The sequence below is a fragment of the Esox lucius genome, chromosome 13 (assembly GCF_011004845.1).
Source record: "Esox lucius isolate fEsoLuc1 chromosome 13, fEsoLuc1.pri, whole genome shotgun sequence".
Lineage (NCBI taxonomy): Eukaryota > Metazoa > Chordata > Actinopteri > Esociformes > Esocidae > Esox > Esox lucius.
Genome location: NC_047581.1, coordinates 37,054,132 through 37,077,066, shown reverse-complemented (window position 1 = coordinate 37,077,066; position 22,935 = coordinate 37,054,132). Strand labels below are relative to the sequence as shown.

Genomic DNA, 22,935 nt, shown 5'->3' with positions numbered 1-22,935 from the left:
ATGCAAAGCTGTGCAAAGTCTTGGGGGTTCCTGTTAGCCAAGTCGGTGAATCCTCGTGCACCTTGCAGGCGCATATGTAGTAAAAACCGTATCTTTGGGAAACTACAGAATAGAATCCAGAACGGAAAGTCTTTTGTTACTGTCCGGGGTCTTCAGACGACCGCAGTGTATGCTTCCAGACAGATTGAAAGAATACTGCCGAGACACGATGATTTCGCAGAGAGGCATATTGGTCCAGGTGAAAGGGAGAAAAGAGAGATGCTGGAATTTCTTGGGCTAGAGGTAATATTCACCTATATTTGGACAATGGGCAAAATTTATAGACAAATATAATCTAATTCAGCACAGGCGCTCTAGCGTGTTTCTTGTCATTAGCATGACATATTTTAGTTTATACTGTTTATTGGGCTGTGTTTTATTGAGTTTTGACAGATCTATAAAATCCTTTTCAGTCGATCGCGCAGTTGATAGAAGATACAGTTCCAGAATCCATTCGTATTCAGAGAAGTATGAAAATGGACGATCCTCTGTGTAAGTTTCTGTTCTTTCCATTATCTTTAACAGCACGTGTGATTGTTGATGTTTAATAGGGTGGACATGACCAGGAAAACCTCGGGACTAACCAAGTATTCACTTCTACTGTTATACAATTCTGCAGATTTGGTATGATTTTTATCTTAGCATTTCTATGGATTCTTTAATTTTCCTGTAACATTAAATGTTGGTTTGATATTTATTCGCTAGCGTTTTTAATGTTTTGTCAATATATTTTAAAGGTTTCTTTTAACGTGGGAGTAAATGAAGCCAAGCAAGCGAGTGGCTGAAATGTAGGTTGCACTCCTATTCTAGTGCCATTGTGAAGCGCTCTTCACTGTTAAGTCTTCCTTTGAACATATTTGGAGTTGTTTTTGCGAAACTCAACGAGCAGCACCAATCTCCTCTTGGGAAGCGGATGCTAATAGGATGGCAACTGGAGTGTAAAGTTCAGCCTTGAGCTCCTGTCCCAAGTCCAGTTCAATCTGGTTATAGCGCCAACATTACATCACAGTTGAATGAAATGTGCGAACGAGCTTCATGGGATTCCTAATATGGTTAATTGAATGTGTTTCGGTGATATTTGTCTCCCTTTTTTACATTTAATGACACTCAGACGGACTATCAATTGATGAAGTCAATCGTGGTAGCTTTGAAATGTTCTACAAACAAAAATGTTTTATTGTCTACAACACTTGCCTTATTTTCTTGGCAGATCTCTGCTGCTTAATTCCATCTGACATAGCCTACTCAAGCAAACCATGTTATCACTAGAGATTTATAAGGCCATTAGCACGAGTCTAGACAAGAATAATACGTTGTATATGCTAATTTAACTTGTTCTGTAATATGTTATTTATTGAAAGGGGGAGTAAGCAACCAATGAAATGAATATAACATACAATTTTGCCCAATGCAATACGCAAAAAAGTCATACAGTACAGTTTATATTTTTGGAAAGTCACCTTTTTTTGCAAAGATAGCCTACATGATTCACATTTTGCTAATATGTTTAAATAATGATCTTGTTAGTATTCATTAGATTTGTCTTTGGTAATCAAACTTCTGCTCAGTGTATTGAGAAATACACAGATACCACTTGTCAAATGCCAAAATGGAACTCGTATTTATCAGCTGTTCATAAGTTTCCAACCTAATTGTGGAAAAAATGATTAACTGAATATTCACATGATTGGACATTATTGTAGGTTGATGAGGTTAGTGTTTGGGTTGTGGGGGTTTAAGACCACCTTTGGTCACTCCTTTCTGCCACTGTTGAGTTTCATTATGAAGCAAGCCATGCTGAAGGAACAAACTGGTTTTTGCTTGTTCAGCTTTTTGGGGGCTTGGTTTGCAAAGCCAGCAAGGGATTCTCTCTTCAATAGATGTGCTGGATGCTTCTAAATCAGGGGTTTCTGTCGCTTTGAGGAACTTTGGGACAAAACTATCTTTCATTTCTCAGTCTATGTGAATTTCTAGTTATACATTCATCTGTCTTATTTTTTTAGGTGACAAATGATAGACACTTTCCCACACTCTTCTCTTGGGCCACCTAAACAAACAAAATCGAAAATAATAAATGTTAGGTTTGTTGGTATACTTGCATTATATATCTCTGAAAAAATGCCCGTCCTGGATAAGAGAGTAGTTTGGGCACTCGGTTCAGATGACCTGTATTGTCTGTTCCTTGTTCAGGGAGTTGCTAAGCAGCAAGGGAATGCTAGAGGAATTCCAGTGTCTCTGTGTGTATTCCCGGCAGGACTAGGGAATTAGGCTACATAACTAGCCATTGGGAAGGGGCCCATATGTTGCACATCATTGTCCCCTCCAATGCATAGAAATATAATGAATTCTACAGGCACAGAAATGTTGTATACCGTTCACACGAGATGTGCAGTAAACATCCAGTGACATATCGCTCCCATGTTTAAATTCCACTTAATTTTTTACAGTGAATCTGATGCTACATTCCCATTTGATTTGTGTGCTTTGTTCAGTCAATGTGTGGTTATAATTGTTTTCAAATTGGTCTCGCGCAAGCATCTCAGGCATACCACATCTCCATCTTGATTTAGGAACACTCAGTCAGAAAGCAGTCCGCTGCCTGGGCGGGAGAAAAGATACTATCAATCTTATCCAGTTTTTCTGTCCAAATTAATACATGTATTTTTAATGTACATCTATCTTTCCTTTTCAAATTTCTTTTCTCACATTTATGCAGGCGAGAATGAAGTCTTAGAGCATCTTCAAAAGATCGCTTCGAAGAACAAGGTGTGGAGGTCTTATATTGGAATGGGTTACTACAACTGCTCCGTGCCTCCCGTTATTCAAAGAAATCTTCTGGAGAATTCAGGCTGGTAAGGGACTTTTGCTCGAGAACGCATGCACACAGAAATGTGATGTTTTTCTATGTAGCCGTCCATCAGTAGGGCAAGCAATATTAGATTATGTATTCAGTTTTCTTAACTGTATGATCTGCTAGTCATTGAAGCGTTGATTGCTACATTGCAGGAAAACATCTGCTAAGTCTTGTGACTTGGGGAAAACATCCAGTGCAGATTTGCACATTAAGTGACATCCTCACATCTGGGATCTTAATCAGAGCTCTGTGATTGTCACGTTTTCCCAATATCTCCATCAACGTATACCCGCTTTGTACTATAATTGTGATTCCTTGAAAGACATAGTTATTGCGTTCATCTTTTTATGGCTCGTGTAGCTGTAGGAAGTATGTTTTCGGCTGTAATGACATGTGTGTTCTCAGGGTGACTCAGTACACGCCATATCAGCCAGAGGTGGCTCAGGGTCGCCTGGAGAGTCTACTCAACTACCAGACCATGATCTGTGACATTACCGGCATGGCTGTGGCCAACGCCTCCCTGCTTGATGAAGCTACAGCCGCCGCTGAGGCCATGCAGCTCTGCCATAGGTGAGGGCAGAATAAACAACCGAGGGATGTAGTGGTGGACTCTGAAAGGGCCGTTTGTTTAGTGGAATTGGCAGGTAGGCGCTGTTCTAGAAATCAGGTCCCGGGGTTTTCCTGGCCAGGTCACTTAAGAACATCTCCTAATTGCACTGCGTCGTTTATTGTTGTCATCTGCTCACAGGCAGAACAAAAGGAGGACGTTCTACATCGACCCACGCTGCCACCCTCAGACGATCGCCGTGGTGCAGACCAGAGCTAAGTATGGCCAGCCCTTCAAAGCGTCCCTTCAGACCAAGGTTAGAACTCTGTGCCAAAAGCAGCTTCTTAAATATAGGCGCTGTGCTCTGTGATTGGTGGCTAACAGCTACATCGGGGTGAAGACGGTGTTAAAGCTGCCTCACGAGATGGACTTCAGTGGGAAGGACGTGAGCGGTGTGCTGTTCCAGTACCCAGACACCGATGGCAGGGTGGAGGACTTCAGCGCCCTGGTGGACCGGGCTCACAAGGGAGGGGTAAGAGAGCTGCCACACCCAGAACCTGGTAGAGATGGCTTAGCTAGGATCACATCTCAGGGTAAATGGGTCGTTGAGGGGCGGTCGTTGGATTTGTCGCTCATGGTTTCGGCCGCCCTGCGTTATAGTGTCAGTATAAACCAAGGAAGGATTGGATGATCAAGAAGGAATGCGGGTTGAGAAGGTTGGCAGCCTCTGTGACGCGTGTGAAGCTTTGCCGTCTGCTCCCTGTAGGCTCTGGCCTGCTGTGCCACCGACCTGCTGGCCCTGTGCGTCCTGCGCCCCCCTGGGGAGTTTGGGGTGGACATAGCCCTGGGCAGCTCCCAGAGGTTTGGGGTCCCCCTCTGCTATGGCGGTCCCCACGCCGCCTTCTTCTCGGTCAAGGAGAACCTGGTCAGGATGATGCCTGGCCGGATGGTGGGAGTGACCAGGTGACCTTTGCACTGGCCTTGTTTCAGAATCGAGGCCGCCCTCATATAATTCTGGCCGTTTGACTTTTAGATGATGCGCATGCCCGTAAAGGTCGGTTTTACCGGTCTTTTGTTCATATCCAGGGATGCAGCTGGTAAGGAGGTGTACCGCCTGGCTCTGCAGACTAGAGAGCAGCACATCCGCAGGGACAAGGCCACCAGCAACATCTGCACAGCACAGGTACCGCAGTCGTGACTGAAAATCAGCACGTTGAGCCTCCAGCAGCCCCACACACACACACACACACACTCATGTTCTGTCTGTGTCTTTCAGGCTCTGCTGGCCAACATGGCCGCCATGTTTGGGGTGTATCATGGACCCCAGGGTTTAAAGCACATTGCTGAGAGGACTCACCATGCGACACTGATCCTGGCTGAGGGTATGTTCCGCGCTCTTCCTAAATCCTCCGGGAACTTTAGACGTCAACAAATGTGACCACGAGGGTGCATTTGAAGGACAAAGGTAACATTTTGACTCTTGGGATGAATTACACGCTTTATGTTGCTGGAAATGCTTTGCTTTCCCTATTTTTGCAACAGGTTTGAAGCGGGCAGGACACAGGCTGCACAGTGAGATGTTCTTCGATACCCTGAAGGTTGGCTGCAGTGTGGCGTCCAGGGACATCCTGGAGAGGGCTGTCCAACGCGAGATCAACCTGCGCCTCTACAGCGAGGGAGTGGTGAGCAGTATCACATGCACTTCAGCAAGTGGTTACATACATGCCTATCAAGGGTTTCCGTGTGGTTCATTGGTAGTGTGTGTGAGAGTACCTTTTCCCAATGTGCACACGGGAACAAAGAGGGCAGTGAACATTTTGCAACACTCCCACTGGAAATCCTCCCTACAGATATAACCATGGGCTACTTCCAAACAGTGAAGTGTTGCAAAATGTTCCAACAGAGACAGCCTTTATTAAGTAGCGCTCATGCGATTCTGTTGCACATTCTTCTCTACTAGTAGCACCTCATGTAATAATCCACTGTCCGGTTCCTTTAGCGTGCCTTAATCACACATTTGTATTATTGTGCTTTCGGGTTGAATTCTTTCTGTGTTTCTAGTTAGGTGTGTCTCTGGATGAGACGGTTACAGAGAGAGACTTGGACGATCTGCTCTGGGTTTTTGGATGCGAATCATCTGCGGTATGTTAGCTTTAAGAAGTTTGCCGCTATAATGTTACACGTGTATTCAGAATTGACCATATTACCGTTTTCAGTGTGAGAGCAAGGCTGAATCTTGAAGCTGTAGCGGAATTACTCAATCTATTGCATATCTAATTTCATCAAAATGTACAGGAGCTGATTGCGGAGAAGATGGGTGAAAGGGTGAAAGGCATTATGGGTAGTCCTTTTAAGAGGACCAGCAAATACCTCTCCCACACAGTTTTTAACAGGTTTGTATGTTTTCAGCAACCCGATGTAACTATACTATGCTCTCTGGGATAAGGATGCTAAAACCTTGATTCAGTCACAGTTTTGTGTGTTGAGGTGAAATCCTGATCCAGTCTTATTCTTCCTCCCCTGCAGCTATCACTCTGAGACCAACATAGTACGCTACATGAAACGTTTGGAAAACAAGGACATCTCTCTGGTTCACAGCATGATCCCACTAGTGAGTCCCATGAGAAAGCAAAGAATAAATGCTATAGTTTGGAGTTTCTCTTTTTGCGACAGTATGAATACTACCCCGAAAAGATTACTTGGCCATCACCATTGGTAATATTCATGAAAAAAGATTACTTGGCCATCACCATTGGTAATATTCATGTTGTTTTTCATGTCAGGGTTCATGCACAATGAAGCTGAACAGTTCATCAGAGCTTATGGTGAGTTAATAACAGCTTTGGAGTCAACTTTTAATAGAAAGTAGTCAATTTAGGAAGTAAATGGAAATTCTGTTGAAGTATAATGTACAGCATTTATCAATGAGAAATTTTGAGGGTGCTTTGTTTTTGTGTTTCAAACATGCTTTAAATACGATAGATACTATATTGGGGTGAATTTGAATTGAGGTATTGCATTCCAGAATGTAAGTATTCCTCTCCCTTTTCTATTGTTACAAGGTGGGATTCAAATGTGTTTCATACAAATACAGTTTAAACATGAACTACATTTTTAAGATTCATGAAAAAACATTTTGGAGCATATTTAAGTCATTATTTTCACTTGACAATATTCACTGTATTCTTGGTAAGTAACTCCATTGTAGATTTGACCTTTAATGTTTTGGTTGGTTGTTTGGCCTGTGCAAAGCTGCATCTAATTTCTTTTGTATCCTGAAAAACCCAGCTTTGCTGATGTCAAACCAACTCAGACCACAAAGGTGCCCACCATTCTGGCAGTTACTCAGTTATGCAAAGCATTTAGGACAAAAAGTGTATTCTTTTGTCTCGGGTTTTGGTGCATGTTTTGGAATGTTTGTATTCTATATATAGGATTGTTTTTCCTTATCACTAATTTACTCACAACAGTGTTTTATACAGCCTACATTTTCTCACATTAAGACCCTGTTTTTGAAATAAGTGAATGTTGTAGCATTCACAGTTCCCTCCCTGTCCCACTGCTCAGTTTGGAAGGTTGACTGTGTCATTAATGTGTCTGGATGGTTTAATACATCATCCACCCAATATTGATGCAAATCCATTGCTACTTATCTGTCTACCATTGCCCATTGCCATCAGGCTTTTGTAAAAAGTCATATCTCTACAGAAAGTTCATACTTAACAGTGGAACCTATATATATGTTGTATAACGGCAGAGCGAGGCAGTCTTAAAAAAGAATGTCAAGTTGTTTCACTGACAACACATGTATTGTGATTTGTTAGGACACGTTTTGTTTAATTTCGGGAGTGAGGACTTGAGGAACGTCTATTTTAGTCGTTAAGTTTTGACATGAGTCTTTTCTCTCTCAGTGGCAAAAAAAATTTCTATTTCAATCCCACTTTGTAACAAAACAAAATATGAAAATGAATCCTGCTGCTCCCCACAGTGTAGCTCCTCATCCCAGACTCCTCCAGTCATCTGGTGGTTTTCTGTTCACCTTGTGTTGACTCCTCTTTTAATATCTGACACCGTCACCTCCCACGTTCCTGTTCCCGTTTCTTCTCTCCCACTGGTTGTAGCCCATCACCTGGAAGGAGTTTGCAAACCTTCACCCCTTCTGTCCCCTGGACCAGGCGGAGGGATACCAGCAGCTGTTCCGACAGCTGGAGAAGGACCTCTGTGAGGTGACCGGCTATGACCGGATCTCCTTTCAACCCAACAGGTAAGCCATGACAGGATCTCCTTTCAACCCAACAGGTGAGCCTGAGTCTCTGGGATTTCAGTCTCTCAAACCCAATCGGTTGGGCTCACCCATTCTTAAGAGTTCAAAGAAATGCCGTGCTACGTCTGCCTGGTTTAAAAGATAGCGGCCTAGTTTTTTTTAAATTGTACTGTACATGTTTTCCATAACGCCCATTGACTGACCTTTGAACTCTGCACATTTTGATGATCATGCTAAGGCAGGATGTCACCAGGAGCCCGGCTGGTATAGTAACAGACTAGTTAACCTTGTCTTTCAGTGGTGCTCAGGGGGAATATGCTGGGCTTGCAGCTATCAAAGCCTACCTGAACTCTATTGGAGAGGCCCATAGAACAGTAAGTATGGTTCTGATGAGAGAAACTATAATTTCAACATAGGTCCTGTAGAGTCAACATAAACCACCTATGGTGAAAGATCATAATAAATACAGTCATACAGTTCAGGAGTATTTTGGGACTATGCACTATCACTGATTAATTTTCAGTCTGAATGTTTGCTGCTGTCAGCCATTTTCCTGTGTAATAAATGTCATAGTGTTGCACACGGAATACTTAGACCTAAGTTCAATCTTTTATTTATTAGTGCACGTTAAGCCATAAAGGGATTTGTTTTAGGTAAGGCCAGTTTAAAGATATGATGATTTAAAATAATCAACTTCTTAATTTTGCTGACAGACATTGTCCTTACAGAGGAACTGTTTAAAGTAGTTTTTAAGTTTCACAATGTGCTGGGTTGCATTGTTTTGAGGAGATGGGAATATGATAGCAAGTAGCTTTTCCATTTGGCCTTTGTTTTTTTTTTTAACAACTCCCTCATGAGCAACTAAGATAATGTGAGCTCTTGAGACAGCCAAGGTCCACAGTCCACAGCAAATGAAGGACAGAAAAAAAAAAAGATCTGGATTTTACCACATTTCAAGATCCCATATTTGGGGATTTTTAAGACTTTGGGAACAGTAAGCCATGGGCCAAATGGATTGGTCCATTTTTCCCATCAGGGGGTTACCCAACAAACAAACAGATTGTGGTGACCTTTTGTGCCAGTGTTGCAAGATGTGTCCCCTAATAAGGTAAATAATCAATGAATGACCTATTCTAAATCATCTATTGACTGAGCAAAGGCAGGTTTGGACTGCCCATAAGATCGCATTGTCTGCCTGTCAAATTATTGCACTAATGCAAGAATGTCGTACGTGTGTCAAATTCCCTCAAGTAGTTTAGGGTGAAAAAATTACGATCAATATTAAAATCACTTAAAACCAAATCCAAACTACACCGATGAGCCAAAACATTATGACCACCCACAGGAGAAGTGAATAATGTTGATCGTCTCCTGAACGTTTCTTTCGATCAGGTTTGCCTGATACCCAAATCAGCCCACGGCACCAACCCGGCGAGCGCCCAAATGGCTGGCATGAAGGTGCAGGTGGTGGAGGTGGACAAGGATGGCAACATTGACATGGCAAATCTGCAGGCGCTGGTAAGAGCTGGTTGGTGTGATTCACTGTTACAGAAGAGCCTTTCGGTCCAAACGCTGGTGTTGAGTATCATTTATAATGACAAAATCAGGATAAAATAACCAATTTGACATTTTACTCAATACATACAAGTTGTATATTGACATTTTGTCCTGTTATATATTTTATTTTGAAACACTGAAACCTAATTGTTGTATGCTGACATTTCTATATTATATTGGGGAGAATTAGTAAGAAGAATTAAAAACTGAAATATGTTGCTTGCTTAAGTATTCAGTCCCCACACATTAATACTGTATTTGGTAGTAACTTCGCTGCAACAACAGTTTAAAGTATTTTTGGGTAGGTATGTACCCGCTTTACACTCTGATTCAGAGTGATTTTGCACCCTTTGTCAGATTTCTGGTTGGTTGGACTATTCTGGGTGACCACCATTTTAAAATGGTGCCATAGATTCTCAATGGGATTGACCCCAGGACTTTGGCTGGGCCCGCTGTAGGAAACACACCTGTTTGTTCTTGTGCCGTGTTGCTTGGGATGATTGTCCTGCTGAAATGCCTCTAGTGTCTTCTCATGTAACTGGGTCCTGAGATTTTCTTGGACGACGAAAAGGTCCCACTAAATAGTGTAACCCATTCCTCCTCTCTCAGGTGGACAAACACAAGGCTAACCTGGCAGCCATGATGATCACGTACCCCTCCACCTTTGGTGTGTTTGAGGAGAGCATTAGTGATGTGTGCCGTCTCATCCACCAGAACGGAGGACAGGTCTACCTGGACGGTGCTAATATGAACGCACAGGTGAGTGAAGAAAATGTGGTTGTCATCTTGCTGATGAAGTGTTTTTTGTGTCACATAGCACATGTGTACATCAACATATTTGTATTTCGAAGAACAAAGTGTGTGTGTGTGTGTGTGTGTGTGTGTGTGTATTATACAAGAGTCTTTGGAGAGCATGGGAGCTCACTGTTCTACAGTATAGAGAGACTGTGACTCATGTGCATTTTTCACAGACCTATCACTCAATTCTCACACCTCCCTGCACCAAAAACAGTATAGTAGAGCCCCGCCTTATAACACAAGGAGAATAGTCACCCTGTCATCACCTTTCCCTGACCGTCCTGCTCCTTCCAGGTTGGCCTGTGTCGTCCAGGTGATTATGGTTCTGACGTGTCTCACTTGAACCTCCACAAGACCTTCTGTATCCCCCATGGAGGAGGAGGACCAGGGATGGGACCCATTGGAGTGTAAGTGACCATATCTGGACAGTTTCACTCACACTGGTGTGTTAAGGAAAACAGAACCTGCCTAAAATAAAGGTATTATAAATGGGAAGATTTTGATGCCAGTTGCCTTGGGCTGGAATCACTCCGGGTAATAAGGATTAGTGCAAACCCTACTGGACAACTAATAGTCATTTAGATGTCTTTTATTATTTGTTTGGATAGAAAGGGGGAAAGATGAATGTGTGTTGGATCAGCAATGGGCTGGATTCTGAACTATGCCACAGGAGTGTATGTGTACCAGAGTCAACAGTGTGGGCAGCTATGCCGCCCTAGGTCACCATGAGCAATGACTTCATGACCAAATGAAGTTGTGTGTGTTGAACAGGAAGGAGCACCTGGCCCCGTTCCTGCCCAGCCACCCAGTGGTCATCATGTCAGCTGGCAACATGTCCAGCTCCCTGGGCACCATCAGTGCTGCCCCCTGGGGCTCTAGTGCCATTCTTCCCATCTCCTGGGCGTACATCAAGGTCAGTACTTAAGGACAGTACCTATCCTGTGATTCAGTGCCATGGGATTTAAATAAATGATGGACAGATTTGTTAATTGTCCAACTCCGGAAACTGTGATCTTGAGGCAAATGCAGGGAAAAAAACATTTCGAAGCGGCAACATTTCACAGTTGCCCAAATGACTTGATGTTGCCCCTCTTGTGTTTTTTGTGTAGATGATGGGAGCCAAAGGGCTGGTTCACGCCACCGAAGTCGCCATCCTAAATGCAAACTACATGGCCAAAAGACTGGAGAGTCACTACAAGATCCTGTACAAGGGCAGGAAAGGTGAGCAGTGGAAGTTTCATTCACATGTGGCTTCCTGTGGCCATCAGTCGCCGGCCCACTTCAACGCCACTGTTGATTTAACGCCACTGTTGATTTAATGAACACTGCCGGTTTGGGTCCATAGGTTTTTGTGCTCATGAGTTCATTTTGGATGTGCGGCCGTTCAAGAAGACCGCCAACATCGAAGCGGTGGATGTGGCAAAAAGGTTGCAGGATTATGGTGAGTTGGAACACTTTCTGCAGCTTACTCAAGTAAAAAAGAAGCAAGGATGAGTCCGCCTTTATTTTATGTTACTAAGCGGGCAGCCCCTCCTCCCTGTGTCTGACCATGGCTAGGTTTCCACGCCCCCACCATGTCGTGGCCTGTAGCAGGAACCCTGATGATTGAGCCCACGGAGTCGGAGGACAAGGCCGAGATGGACCGCTTCTGTGACGCCTTGATGGGAATCAGACAGGAAATAGCAGACATTGAGGAAGGCAGGATGGATGCCCGCATCAACCCGCTGAAGGTACAGAGCTGGCCTGACTCATAGATATACCTGGCTGGGTTTCTACACAAGGTGTCGGTGGAGTCTGGTATCTGTTACTACATGAGTCGTTGTAAATTGATGCAATGTTTACTAAAAGCTATAAAACAAAGATCCAACACGGTTTGCTATCCAAAAATGATAATTCCAAAGCAGAAGTTGTATGTAGACCGTTATTATATAGTTAGACTTGAAGGCTACCAAGAGTTAATTAGATAATGTTCTGCTATGCTATTCCCTTTGTAGACACTAGAGGGAGGAACGTACCAGTTTCTGCTTTAGTCTAACATTAGTGTCAAATTCAATCACACCATGGATGGAAAACCCTCCATTGTCACAATAGAATCATGTTCCAAGTGATCCAGACTCTCAGCAGGGCTTGAGTGTCTGGATCAAAAAGAAATGTGAAAGTTGAAAACTTAGAGGAAAAACGTGCCTTCTGATTTCCTTTTTGTGAGTGGTCAAGTCTCATTCCTGACCTAAAACTGTTTGAAAATCAGAGAAACAATTATTTGTTTAGGAATGTTTTGCTTGACCAACAATATGACCAACAATATGACCAACAATAAATATACTGGGTATATACCAGGGGTCCACCTCATGAAGCTGGTTGAGAGAAAGCCAAGAGGGAGTGCAAAGCTGTCACCAAGGCAAAGGGCTGCCACTTTGAAGAATCAAAAATATAAAAGCATTTTGATTTAACACTGCTTTGGTTACTACATGATTCCCTATGTGTTGTTTCATAGTTTTGATGTCTTCACAATTATTCTGCAATGTGGATAATAGTTAAGATAAACATATACCTTTGGAATGAGTAGGTGTGTCCAAACTTTTGATTGGTACAGTGAGGAATGACAATTTAAGAAATAACAGATTGTGATAAAATATGCAGTAACTCTTAAGGACAAGGTTGTTATAGTATTATGGAACATGCTTTGTTATGTACTGTATTAAGCTGCTGTATATTGCGAGAGAAGCTGAAATAGGGGTTTACTTGGGTTTTCTACACAGATGGCCCCTCACTCCCTGGCTAGCATCACATCCTCCACCTGGGATCGGCCCTATTCCCGGGAGTACGCAGCTTTCCCCCTGGTGAGTCTTCCCTCTGGAAAACATCACACCACTGTCTCCACTTTCCCCGAAGTTAAACATCTGTTTGCCATTGATGTGAATTTCCATTGTGAAAACCTTTTGTGCAAAAGTTTTTTTTTTTTTTTTATATCTCTTTGTATTATTAAATGTACGCCTGGTTAAAAAAAATAATGTTTCCCCATTTTTAAAACAAGCCATTCGTGAGGCCCGAGACCAAGTTCTGGCCGTCCATCTCCAGGATCGACGACATCTATGGTGACCAGCACCTAGTGTGCACCTGCCCTCCCATGGACGTGTACGAGTCGCCTTACGAGGAGAAGAGGGCTTCGTCATGACACCAAGGCTGACGTTACACCAGCCGTCAGCAATACTCCTCACAGTTCCAACTTCAGAAAATCTAAATTCATGTTTTTCTGTATTTTAATTCTCCACCCTCGGTGCCTGAACTCCAGCCATATTCTACGTTGTACAGATAGTTGCATTGACTCTCCCTTCATGCTGTTTCATTCTCTTAAGTACTGGCCGTGGGCTGATCTTCATCCGTGTAGGTGATTTTGTTAATATTTGCTATGCATTCCTTGTATAAAAAGTTTAAATGTGTATTTTGACACTTGTTTGCCTAATCACCTATAGCAGTCTTTGTTAAGATGTTAGACATTTTTATGAAGAAAAAGTTTTCTAATCTTTAAATGGTTTGTTTAATTAAACTTTTTGTCTGGATCTCCTTTGGTCCTGTTTTGGAAGTTGACCAGACTTTTGAATATGATCTACACTGCCATCTAGATCTGAGTGGTAAAACGGCACTATTATTCCACTATTTAGGAGCACCATATTTCTCATATCGGGCCTATTTGAAGCCGCTTACTTCCCGAAGAATGTTGCCTAAAGAAGATATCCTTTTGAACCTCTTTTCGGTGCCACCAAATACTTGCACAATGCTAATGCGTATGCGCAAAAAAATTATTGCAATTTCTAACCAATATTGTGATTTGATTTGCTATAGGCCAAGAGAACCCAGAGTGACACGTACAGTAGGTCGTATTAGCAGATGTCTGACATTCCTTCCCTTACCACAGTGACATAGCAAACTGCCCCTGTCTGTCTAGCTAAATGTGAAAGCACTCAGCGCTGCGCCTAAATGCTGTTCTAAATCACACAAAATGAAGTGTCCTGGACTCACATATCCTACTTGTATTCAGTGACACTAGGTTCATAATGGACTACAATGACTGAGGGATAATGGCCCACTCATGCTTTCCTGACCCAAGTTCGGAGTACACAAAAAACCTCCAAGTGGTGCCAAAAAGGAATGAAATAAGCAAGCATTTGGATGTCTCTCTAAATGATGGCAATTTTTTTTGCCCCTCTGCAGTCAACCGTTTAAAGTAGACCAGAATGGCTTGAAATGAAAAGTGGAGAAAATGTAGTGGGAAACTTCAGCTGCTGAACCGGTTCACAGGGTGCCTGGGAAGTCAGTTAGTCTGAATAACAAACACTGAAGCTGCATTTAAACGATGTCCGTGGGAAAGATGCACATGTTCTTAGTTGGAATCTGGCCCTAAGTGAATATTGCAGTACTTGTGACAAAGTTCAAAGAATAAATGTCCCCTACAGTTTGTGAAAGGAGTACCTCAGACAACGTTAACCCTGTAGAGTGATATTCATGTTGTGGCTTTTCCAAGAGTCATACAGTTTCCGGATCGTTCAAGTTGACCCTGCTCTGAAGTTGTTCCATTAGGCCAGAGAAAATTAATCTCTGGTTCTTTCTGGTCGTTTAAGCGAAAGACAAATACTTGTGCTATTTCTAAGTGTATTGAACTTGGTCTGGTTAGAGTTTGATTGTGAAATTACAGTAGCAAATCCATTTGAAGGAAATCCAAAGTTGAAACGAATACAAAATGTTTTATGCTTCACTGTTGAGGTATTAAACAGGTTCTGGGTAACCAATCAATCTCAAAAAGATATACAAAATGCATAAAACATTTTGTATGTGATGTCCAAATTGACTTATTATAGTAGGATATTTGGTTCTGGTAAAACACAAACAACAAGTTAAGTTTGTGGTTAATATGAGAGACAAAGAGTAATTCAGCTTTGATCCATAGTGTACTTTACTTATTTTGTCCCTATACAAAACATGCACAGTGCCCTCCAGAATTATTGGGAAATAAACTAGAAAACAAGAAATAACTGTTTTATTCAAAAACACTTTTACAAAGCATTGAATTACGTGTCTGAATACTGTTGTACACAAGATAATTCAATTTCTCATTTAAATACATTTTCCACAAAAATGAGTTTTAATTTTGTCATAATGGGGAATTGTGTGTACATTAATGGGGGAAAAGTCCATAACAAAATATACATTAATAAACAGAAATGGGACTGACGAAATAGACACCCTAGACTATTTGGTAGCACAGTCTTTTGCCAAAATAACTGCCATCGAACAGCCCCGCGCCAGCAGTGTGGTCCACAGCGTGCTCCACTCTACTGGTCTAGCTCCCCTAGATTTGAATGGCACTTCCCAACTGCTTCTTTTCAGATCCCTCCAACAGAATTTGATCTGGTGTCCATGCTGACCACTTCAGAACAGTCTAGTGTTCTGTCTCAAAGCATTCCTGGGTGCTTCCAGAATTGGGTTTTGTGTCCTGCTGGAAAAGCCATGACCTTTGACAGAGATCTTGTCCTGTGACCATGTCCAGGCAGGTTGGCTACAGTTGCATGGGTCTTACACTGCTTGATAACATTACGGACACTGAAGAGGAACATCGAGTTCCCGTCAGCTGGACCTGTAGCCTTCAGATTGGCTACACTCCTGTGTCAGACCTCCTCAGGGTTCCTTTCTTTTCTCAATGCTCATTGCATACGCACGGTGACACAAAGTCATTTTCTCTGTTCAATCTAGTTGACTCCATGATTGTCATATTGTAGGCACCTGCAACTCATCACAGGTGAGTTCAATTGTAAAGTAAAGAAGAATCACCTGCTTGCAATCAAATAATTTTGTACTTCTTCTAAAAGGTGCCTAAATATGGTCTGGGTATTTCAGAGTATTTTTGCGGGATAAGTTAAAATTTAGTTAATTCTTTTGGGATTTTAAAACCAAATAAATAACTATGGAGATAATGTTCATGAACTTTGACAATTCAAGAAGAAAAAGTGCATTATTTGAATAAAGTGCAAGTGGGACAATACTTTTGTCCACAACTGTAAATATATATGTAAATTGACTTGCCTGAAAGCTTGAAACTGAAGCTTTGACACAACAAAACATAAGGACTGTACTCTAGGCACTGTAAATACACTGCATGTAGTGAGCACAATGGTAAAGCAGACATTTTATTCAGTGTATTGTAACACATTAACAACAGTAACCGAGATCATGGTCATAAAGATACATACAAACGTTAAAAAGACAAGTAACAATTTGACAACTGTTATTTATAGTGCAAAGGTAACCTATATTAAAGTGGAGTAAACTGGTATTAGCTAACTAATTGCTTGACTGAATTTACTACTAGATCATCTACTATACAGACAGGGCATTGATTCAATCAGAGGTATTTATAACCTGTTTAATCAAGGTGTAGGAAAGGGGTGTGCAGTCAGGACAAGGTTTCTTCAGCTGAAGTATTTTTTGGTGAAAGAAAATGCTACATAAGAAATTCATCAAAACGTTTCATAAAAACTGTTTATCAGGGAAGACCAAAATCGTGTGACAACAGCTGACACCCTTTTTGTAAAGGGAATGGAAGGAACTATTGCAACTGTTAAGCTTGATAGTGAATACTTTGCAACAGTCTAATGAAAATGAGATGATAGTACAGAAGTGACGATACAACAAAACAAGGCATGGGTGACATGTAAAGTGCTCAGGTTACAATGTGCAACAGCGTTGTGTAAAAGAGCGATCGCATAAAAGTCTAATTGCACTTGGTAAAGCTGCACACAGAAAGGACGTACAGCATCTTGACTTAGATAAAGTGCTTGGGGGATGTTAGCAGCACATCTGACCAAGTAACATTAAAAATGTACTTATATACAGCATTCATTGTGTCTTAGGATAAAAACATTAAAATTATAAACATAACTTTCTAGATTTGCATACAACTATTCATACAAGTACTGCCAAGTCTATGACATACCTTTACCACACAAATCAGAGAACATTTCAATACACAGCAGTTGAAATACAACCGTGAATTTGGTTTAAACACACAGTGGTGAGAAAGTTGGTAAAACCTTTAGGATTGTCTGTATTCCTGAAAACAGGTGAGCTAGATTGGCATAAAATATTTATTAAATACCTAATAATAGATAACGGAAACCTATTATTAAATAAAACAAATTACATTTTAATTTCATTACGAAAAAAAAAAAAAAAGGTGTTAACAATCTGGTAACACCTCCACCTGGCCCTCTGATAGATCCACCAAATTATTTAAATCAGTCAACCACTCGTAGATCTCCAGAAGTGCACAGGTTTTAGGGCATAGGGGTCCATTTGGGATAAAAGTATGTTAACCTTTAGGGCTTCCAGCCTACTTAAAGGACCACTGCTCTTCACAACAAAGCTCTGGAAAGGGTTTCATAACGCCAGTCAGTTCAGGAAGCGTTACAAAACAATTTCCTAAACAAGCAGGTCCACCAATCCAAGGTCAGGATATATAAAAATGGAAGAAAACGCAGCACCATTACTGCGCCTTCCTTGAGTGAGTGCCAACAGAATAAAAGTAAGCCATAGAATTATTCAGGTCAAAATAACCAGAGGGCAATCTCTAAGGAACTCCAGGCCTCTCACATTATCTTAAGTCCGTTTTTAAGAAGTCCACAATTGGTAAAAAGTGAAGATCAATCAATCAAATTAATTTTTGCATCAGCAGTAGTCACAAAGTGATTTTACAAAACCCCCGGACATTAAGATGAAGAATGTGCATGGAAAAATATTAAGTTTGCCCAAACAGCACTGGGATATTTCAGTACGACGAGAATGTACTTTGAACTAATGTGTCAAAACTAATTCTTACAATTGGGGTCCACAAGCTACTGAATGCAAAGGTTGACATACTTTTTCCAACAAAAATGTAATAAGATGAATTTAGTCAAATAAACAAATGTTGTTTGGAATAACAAAAATAACTTATCTAGTCATCACAATAACTGGAAGTCTAAGGTATGATTCAGTAGAAGACAGTGGATCAGTGGATCAGAGGATCAGTGGATCAGAGGACAGTGGAAACAAAACTTCACAATTGAGGCAGAGTTCATTTGAATCCTGAAGTATCTCAATAATAAGAATAAAACCCTGACTACACTCAAGTAAACTCAGACTACAACCACCCAAAGAGCTTATGAACAAGCAAACATATCTTCACACCTTCTTCAGACTAAAACAATTAGCAGTTGCTCTCACACACAACCACCGCTTTCTGTCCCACACTAAAACGCAGGCCTTTAGTACTCTAAATATGACTCACTGGTAGCAGCAATCTTCCTCTCTACAAGACGGTCCACTAAAACCACAAACACACCAGACAGGATGAGAACCAATCCAGATAGGTAGAAGCATGCGGCATAGCCACTGGACAGGTCAACCAGCCAACCTGTGCCAAGGAGAGAAGTAGGAGACATTTGAGACCAAACAACTGCCCAGGATAATTAAACCAGCAGCGCCACTGAATCAAGCCATGGTTCACTCAAAGCGTTAAGACATTAATTATGCCCCAATCTCTCACCTGCAGCAGGTGGGCCAATGAAGCCTCCGATGCTTCTGAAGAGCATGAACAACCCCAGGCCGCTGTCGAAGCTCTCCAGTCCAACTACATCCACAATGGACGTCACATGGATGGCCACCACGCAGCCAAACAGAAAACCACAGAGTAAGGAGAAGACCAGGAGGACCCCGTAGTCCTTTCCAATGGGCAGCAGCAGCAGCACCACCCCCAACATGGTGACCACCATCGTCAGGAGCTGAAGGTTCCTCACCAGCCTCAGGTTGGCTAGCCAACCGCAGGCCAAACGGCCAAACAGGTCAGCCAAAGCCAGGACAGAGAGGATGGACGCCGCCCAGTAGTTCTCCAATCCCAGGCTGGTGGCATAGGGAACCAGAAAAAGTGGTGGGATGAAAAAGCCTACGGCAGCTAAAATGGCAAACAGGATGTAGAATAGCAGTTCTGGTTTCCGTAGCAATGACCACTGGAAGCTTAGCTTCTTCTTTGGTGTCGGTTCCGCAGTAGATTTGGACACCTGGATTTGTCCCAAATTTGGTTTGGTGGGACTCTGAGGTTTGGACACCAGAGGTCTCATGAGGGACCCACAGACGCAGAGGTTAAGCTGAAGGCTTCCAATAATGAGCAGAGCTCCCTGCCAGGTGTAGGCCTCGATCAGCCACTGAAAGAAAGGACTGAATAACATGGCGAAGACACACTCACCGCAGCTGGCGATAGCATATGCTATGGGACGCCACCTCAGGAAGTAATGGCTTACCATGCTATTCGCTGGCACCCAGGAAAATGAAAGTCCTAAACCTGCAGAAAAGAAGTTGACGTAAGATTCCAAAAAGTTAATATAATGAATCAATAATTACAATTCAATTTGTTTTGCTACAATGTATTCTGAACGGGTTTTAGGTGAACTTGTAGGTCTTATGGACTGGTGATACGGGGATAATGTCTTATGTGATTGGCTACTGAAAACACTGCTTTGCAATACTGAGGATCTGAACAGCAAATGATACATTACTCACCATTCTAGAAAGAACTCAGAAACACAGTTCATACCTTGCAGTATGCCAATGCTAAGGTACATCCACGGAAGACTCAGGTCAAGAGAAGCCAGCATCATCCCTGATGCAGCAAGTAGTCCTCCCACAATGATGACTGACCTCTGGGTAAAGTGCATGCTCAGGACACTGGCGATTGGGGCTGGAGACGACAAAAATAAATTCACTGTCCCAGTTCAGGTCTTCTTAACTGCTGTCCCACTGGCCAGATTCAGTCCGTTGGGAGATTTTATTTGCCTCCACATAGCCCAAGGTAAATGGGCAGTAATGCTGAAAGCATTCTGTGGATCAGTGCATCAGTGGAGTCTGTAGGTAGCTGAGATTCATAATTTTGAATTTTCCAAGGATTTTGTAAAATTATCAATTTGACCAGGACCACTGGCAGCAAATATTTGTAAAGATCCTGTATTTTCTGATTGCCTGAGTGCACGGTTGTCTTGACTCCATATAGCTGCCAATCAGAGGCTAAGGTTATGTGCCAGACCAGGTGTCTACGTTGGACTACCTCAGAGCTAAACCAGGAGTGGTAGCAGAATTTGGTGCAGAATTTCTTGAGTAGAGCATGTTTGTTGGGGCTGTAAGGATAGGCCTTCCACTTCTTAATAATCACCTTGTCGATACCCCAATGGACATTCGAGGTCTTGGAAGTAATTCTATCCCCTAATCTGTGTCCCTTAGTTCTTTTGAAAGCTTCTTGATGCTCATGGTTTATTCGTTTGCTGTGCAATTAAATAACAAACAGAGGGAACCTACATAAACTGCTCCATTTATCCTGAAATCAAACATATCCAGCCAATTTAACACAGGTCAATTAAGGTTATTTAAAAAAAAAAAAATTATATTTAAGGGAGGAAAATGGTTGAAGAACATAGAAATACAATAAGCCGTAATTTCTCTTCATTTTATACAAAAATGAATGCTTTCCAATTCATTTCACATTTTGGCCATGATTCCTTTAACATGGTAATGGCCCAAAATTAAATGCAGACATTTAACTGTTTAACAATAAATGTATCCTGCAAAACAAACAGACAGGTTGTCCTCAGCATCACTTACCTCCCAAGTGAAATACAACGATCATAGTGGAGGTCACCCATGATGTAGTGCTGGTAAGTACTCCAAAGTGGTTCTGGATCTCCAGGAAGAAGAGGCCAAAGTTCTTAAGGACTCCTGCACTGAGGCCCATAATAAAGAAGGCTGAGGTGACCACCACCCATCCATAACCCCCATCAGGGGGCCCACCAGCTTGACTGGCCTTCATCCTGGCTTTATGCATCACAGCTCTACAGCTTGAAAAGAACAAACCAACAGTAGGCATACGTCCACAATGACAATCGTGAAATGCATAACATTGTATGCTTAACAGAGGTCAGCCCAATGTATCACAAAGGGTTTTGTGATTCAAACCACTTCTGAATTTTTTTCCCCCTGACCTCCAAAGAGAAATAACAAGACTTTTAAGAATGACCTAGTGAGACTAGATGTTGTATAAATATGGCAATAATTAAATCCATATCAAGTTGAGTATTTTGTTCACTCAGGTTACCTTTTTGATATTAGGTACAAATTATATTCATGTGGAAAACATATAGTCAGATACAACAGAGGACCGGCTACTTGGCTTAATACAAAGTGGGCAAAGCTTTTATCATGGCAAAGGATGGCTACTTTGAAGGACCTAATATATAAAAAAGAAGAACATTTGATATGTAAAATGTTTTGGGATGGCTACATGATACCATGGGTAATTTCATAGTTTGGATGTCTTCACTATTATTCATACAGTGGGAGCACTATGTAAAGTCTGTAATTTCTACACAGTTAATGGATTTAAATAGCCTCAAATATATATTATTTGGATTGTTCATTGTGTCACTTGGATTGTGATATAGATTCGCTGTTTTGTGTTGTTGAAAAACACTAGTAGGCTACCATAACACGAGTAATTAACTTTGAGGTACAGCGAGTATGAAATTATTTGTTGGCTCAATGTATTTCTGAACATTTTATTTATAGCCTAATTATGATCACGAAGTGTGGTGACCATTCGTGCTCAAAGCTCGATCTAAAGGCTGTTTCTGACGCTGACCGTCTGATAATGACAGCAGTATGTTCTAAGGACGTAGTATTGAAATGTAACTCACAACCGGACCGTAGACTCCACATTTTGCTTTGCTCCTCCTTCTGTGTTAAGATTCCATGTATTTAATCTTTGGTTGGTTGGTTAAACCGTTACTTGCAGTTCCAGCGTATGGCGTCTTATCAGCGTCTTGTGAGCAACATTAAAGAAAGACTTCCAGGTCACGAAAATTAGGAATTTTTCAAAATAAAAGAGACCAACGTATTACTTCAAAACTGACATAAATTTTGTTTATTAAGTGTTTAAAAATGTACCTCTCAAAACATTGACAACAATTCAAATATGATCATATTTTAGAGTAATAAAAAAAAAGTGGGTATTAAAACACGTTCCAAGGGCATAATTCAGACAATGCCAATGACTGAATATAGACTTCATATTGCATCATAACTCATAAACTATTGAATATTCCACAGAGAAAGCAATATAGGAAATGTTCAGGAGAATGTGTAGAGTAAGACAAACCTGTCTAATCATGGGGAATGGTGTGCTACATCTAGCAACACAGTATTTCCACACCCTCATTTTCCACAATGTAACTCAATGGATATGAAATACATATTGACTCATACAGAAAAAACTGTTCTTTACGCCGCAGTGAATGTATTGTAGGAAATATTCAGAAGACTCTATACAGTGATTATATGCAAAGAAATCCATTGGCCACATTCCAAATTACTGAATAGCCATCAAATTAGATCAATTATTCCTTGTGTTAATGGAGGTGATAATCACTACTGTACTTGGTGATTACTTTACAATTCAGCCAACGATCTTAAGTAGTAGTCACTTACATGAACCGATCATTATCCTGCTGTACCACCTTTAGAGATGCAGGTGAGCCCAAAAGACTGTTAACAGTTTAATACTTTTTAGATAAGCAAAAACATATCTACAACAAAATCACATCATATCACACCAATTTCCAACTATTGCATACTAGAATATGTTCAACTTCATCAACTCTATAAGAAGGATATATTTTATTACAACTACATTCAAGCCATAGCTTAATTTGAGAAAAAATATGTCCTTATATTGAAAGATACATGTTTCAATTGAGAAGTAGGAAGGCTGGTATTGTATTTGAGTATTCAGTACAGTTTGTGTAC

At 41.4% G+C, this 22,935-nt stretch overlaps 2 protein-coding genes across 4 annotated transcripts; one reads left to right on the top strand and one right to left on the bottom strand.

Annotated features, from left to right (window-relative positions):
- Positions 1 to 13,619, top strand: gldc (glycine dehydrogenase (decarboxylating)). Its single transcript, XM_034296636.1, has 25 exons — positions 1 to 282; positions 453 to 531; positions 2,756 to 2,891; positions 3,299 to 3,463; positions 3,642 to 3,719; positions 3,825 to 3,972; positions 4,207 to 4,403; positions 4,527 to 4,623; positions 4,717 to 4,822; positions 4,983 to 5,122; positions 5,502 to 5,582; positions 5,736 to 5,833; positions 5,967 to 6,051; positions 6,224 to 6,265; positions 7,562 to 7,704; positions 8,003 to 8,078; positions 9,097 to 9,222; positions 9,871 to 10,020; positions 10,354 to 10,466; positions 10,831 to 10,972; positions 11,169 to 11,280; positions 11,405 to 11,500; positions 11,617 to 11,789; positions 12,819 to 12,899; positions 13,094 to 13,619. The coding sequence occupies exons 1-25, from the start codon at positions 1 to 3 to the stop codon at positions 13,232 to 13,234; spliced, it is 3,087 nt and encodes a 1,028-aa protein (XP_034152527.1). The 3' UTR covers positions 13,235 to 13,619.
- Positions 13,620 to 16,228: 2,609 nt separating this feature from the next.
- On the bottom strand, positions 16,229 to 21,926 carry zgc:114041 (uncharacterized protein LOC574425 homolog). 3 transcript variants are annotated; one of them, XM_020052235.2, is made up of 6 exons: positions 21,828 to 21,926; positions 20,740 to 20,972; positions 19,682 to 19,825; positions 19,389 to 19,429; positions 18,638 to 19,292; positions 16,229 to 18,505 (listed from the first exon to the last, which is right to left on the bottom strand). In XM_020052235.2, the coding sequence occupies exons 2-6, from the start codon at positions 20,957 to 20,959 to the stop codon at positions 18,357 to 18,359; spliced, it is 1,209 nt and encodes a 402-aa protein (XP_019907794.2). In that variant the 5' UTR covers positions 20,960 to 20,972; positions 21,828 to 21,926; the 3' UTR covers positions 16,229 to 18,356. The 3 variants fall into 3 exon arrangements, with proteins under 3 accessions (XP_019907794.2, XP_010875483.2, XP_010875484.2); XM_010877181.3 differs by having other exon boundaries at positions 18,638 to 19,429; XM_010877182.3 differs by having other exon boundaries at positions 18,638 to 19,429; positions 20,740 to 20,966.
- Positions 21,927 to 22,935: the final 1,009 nt, after the last annotated feature.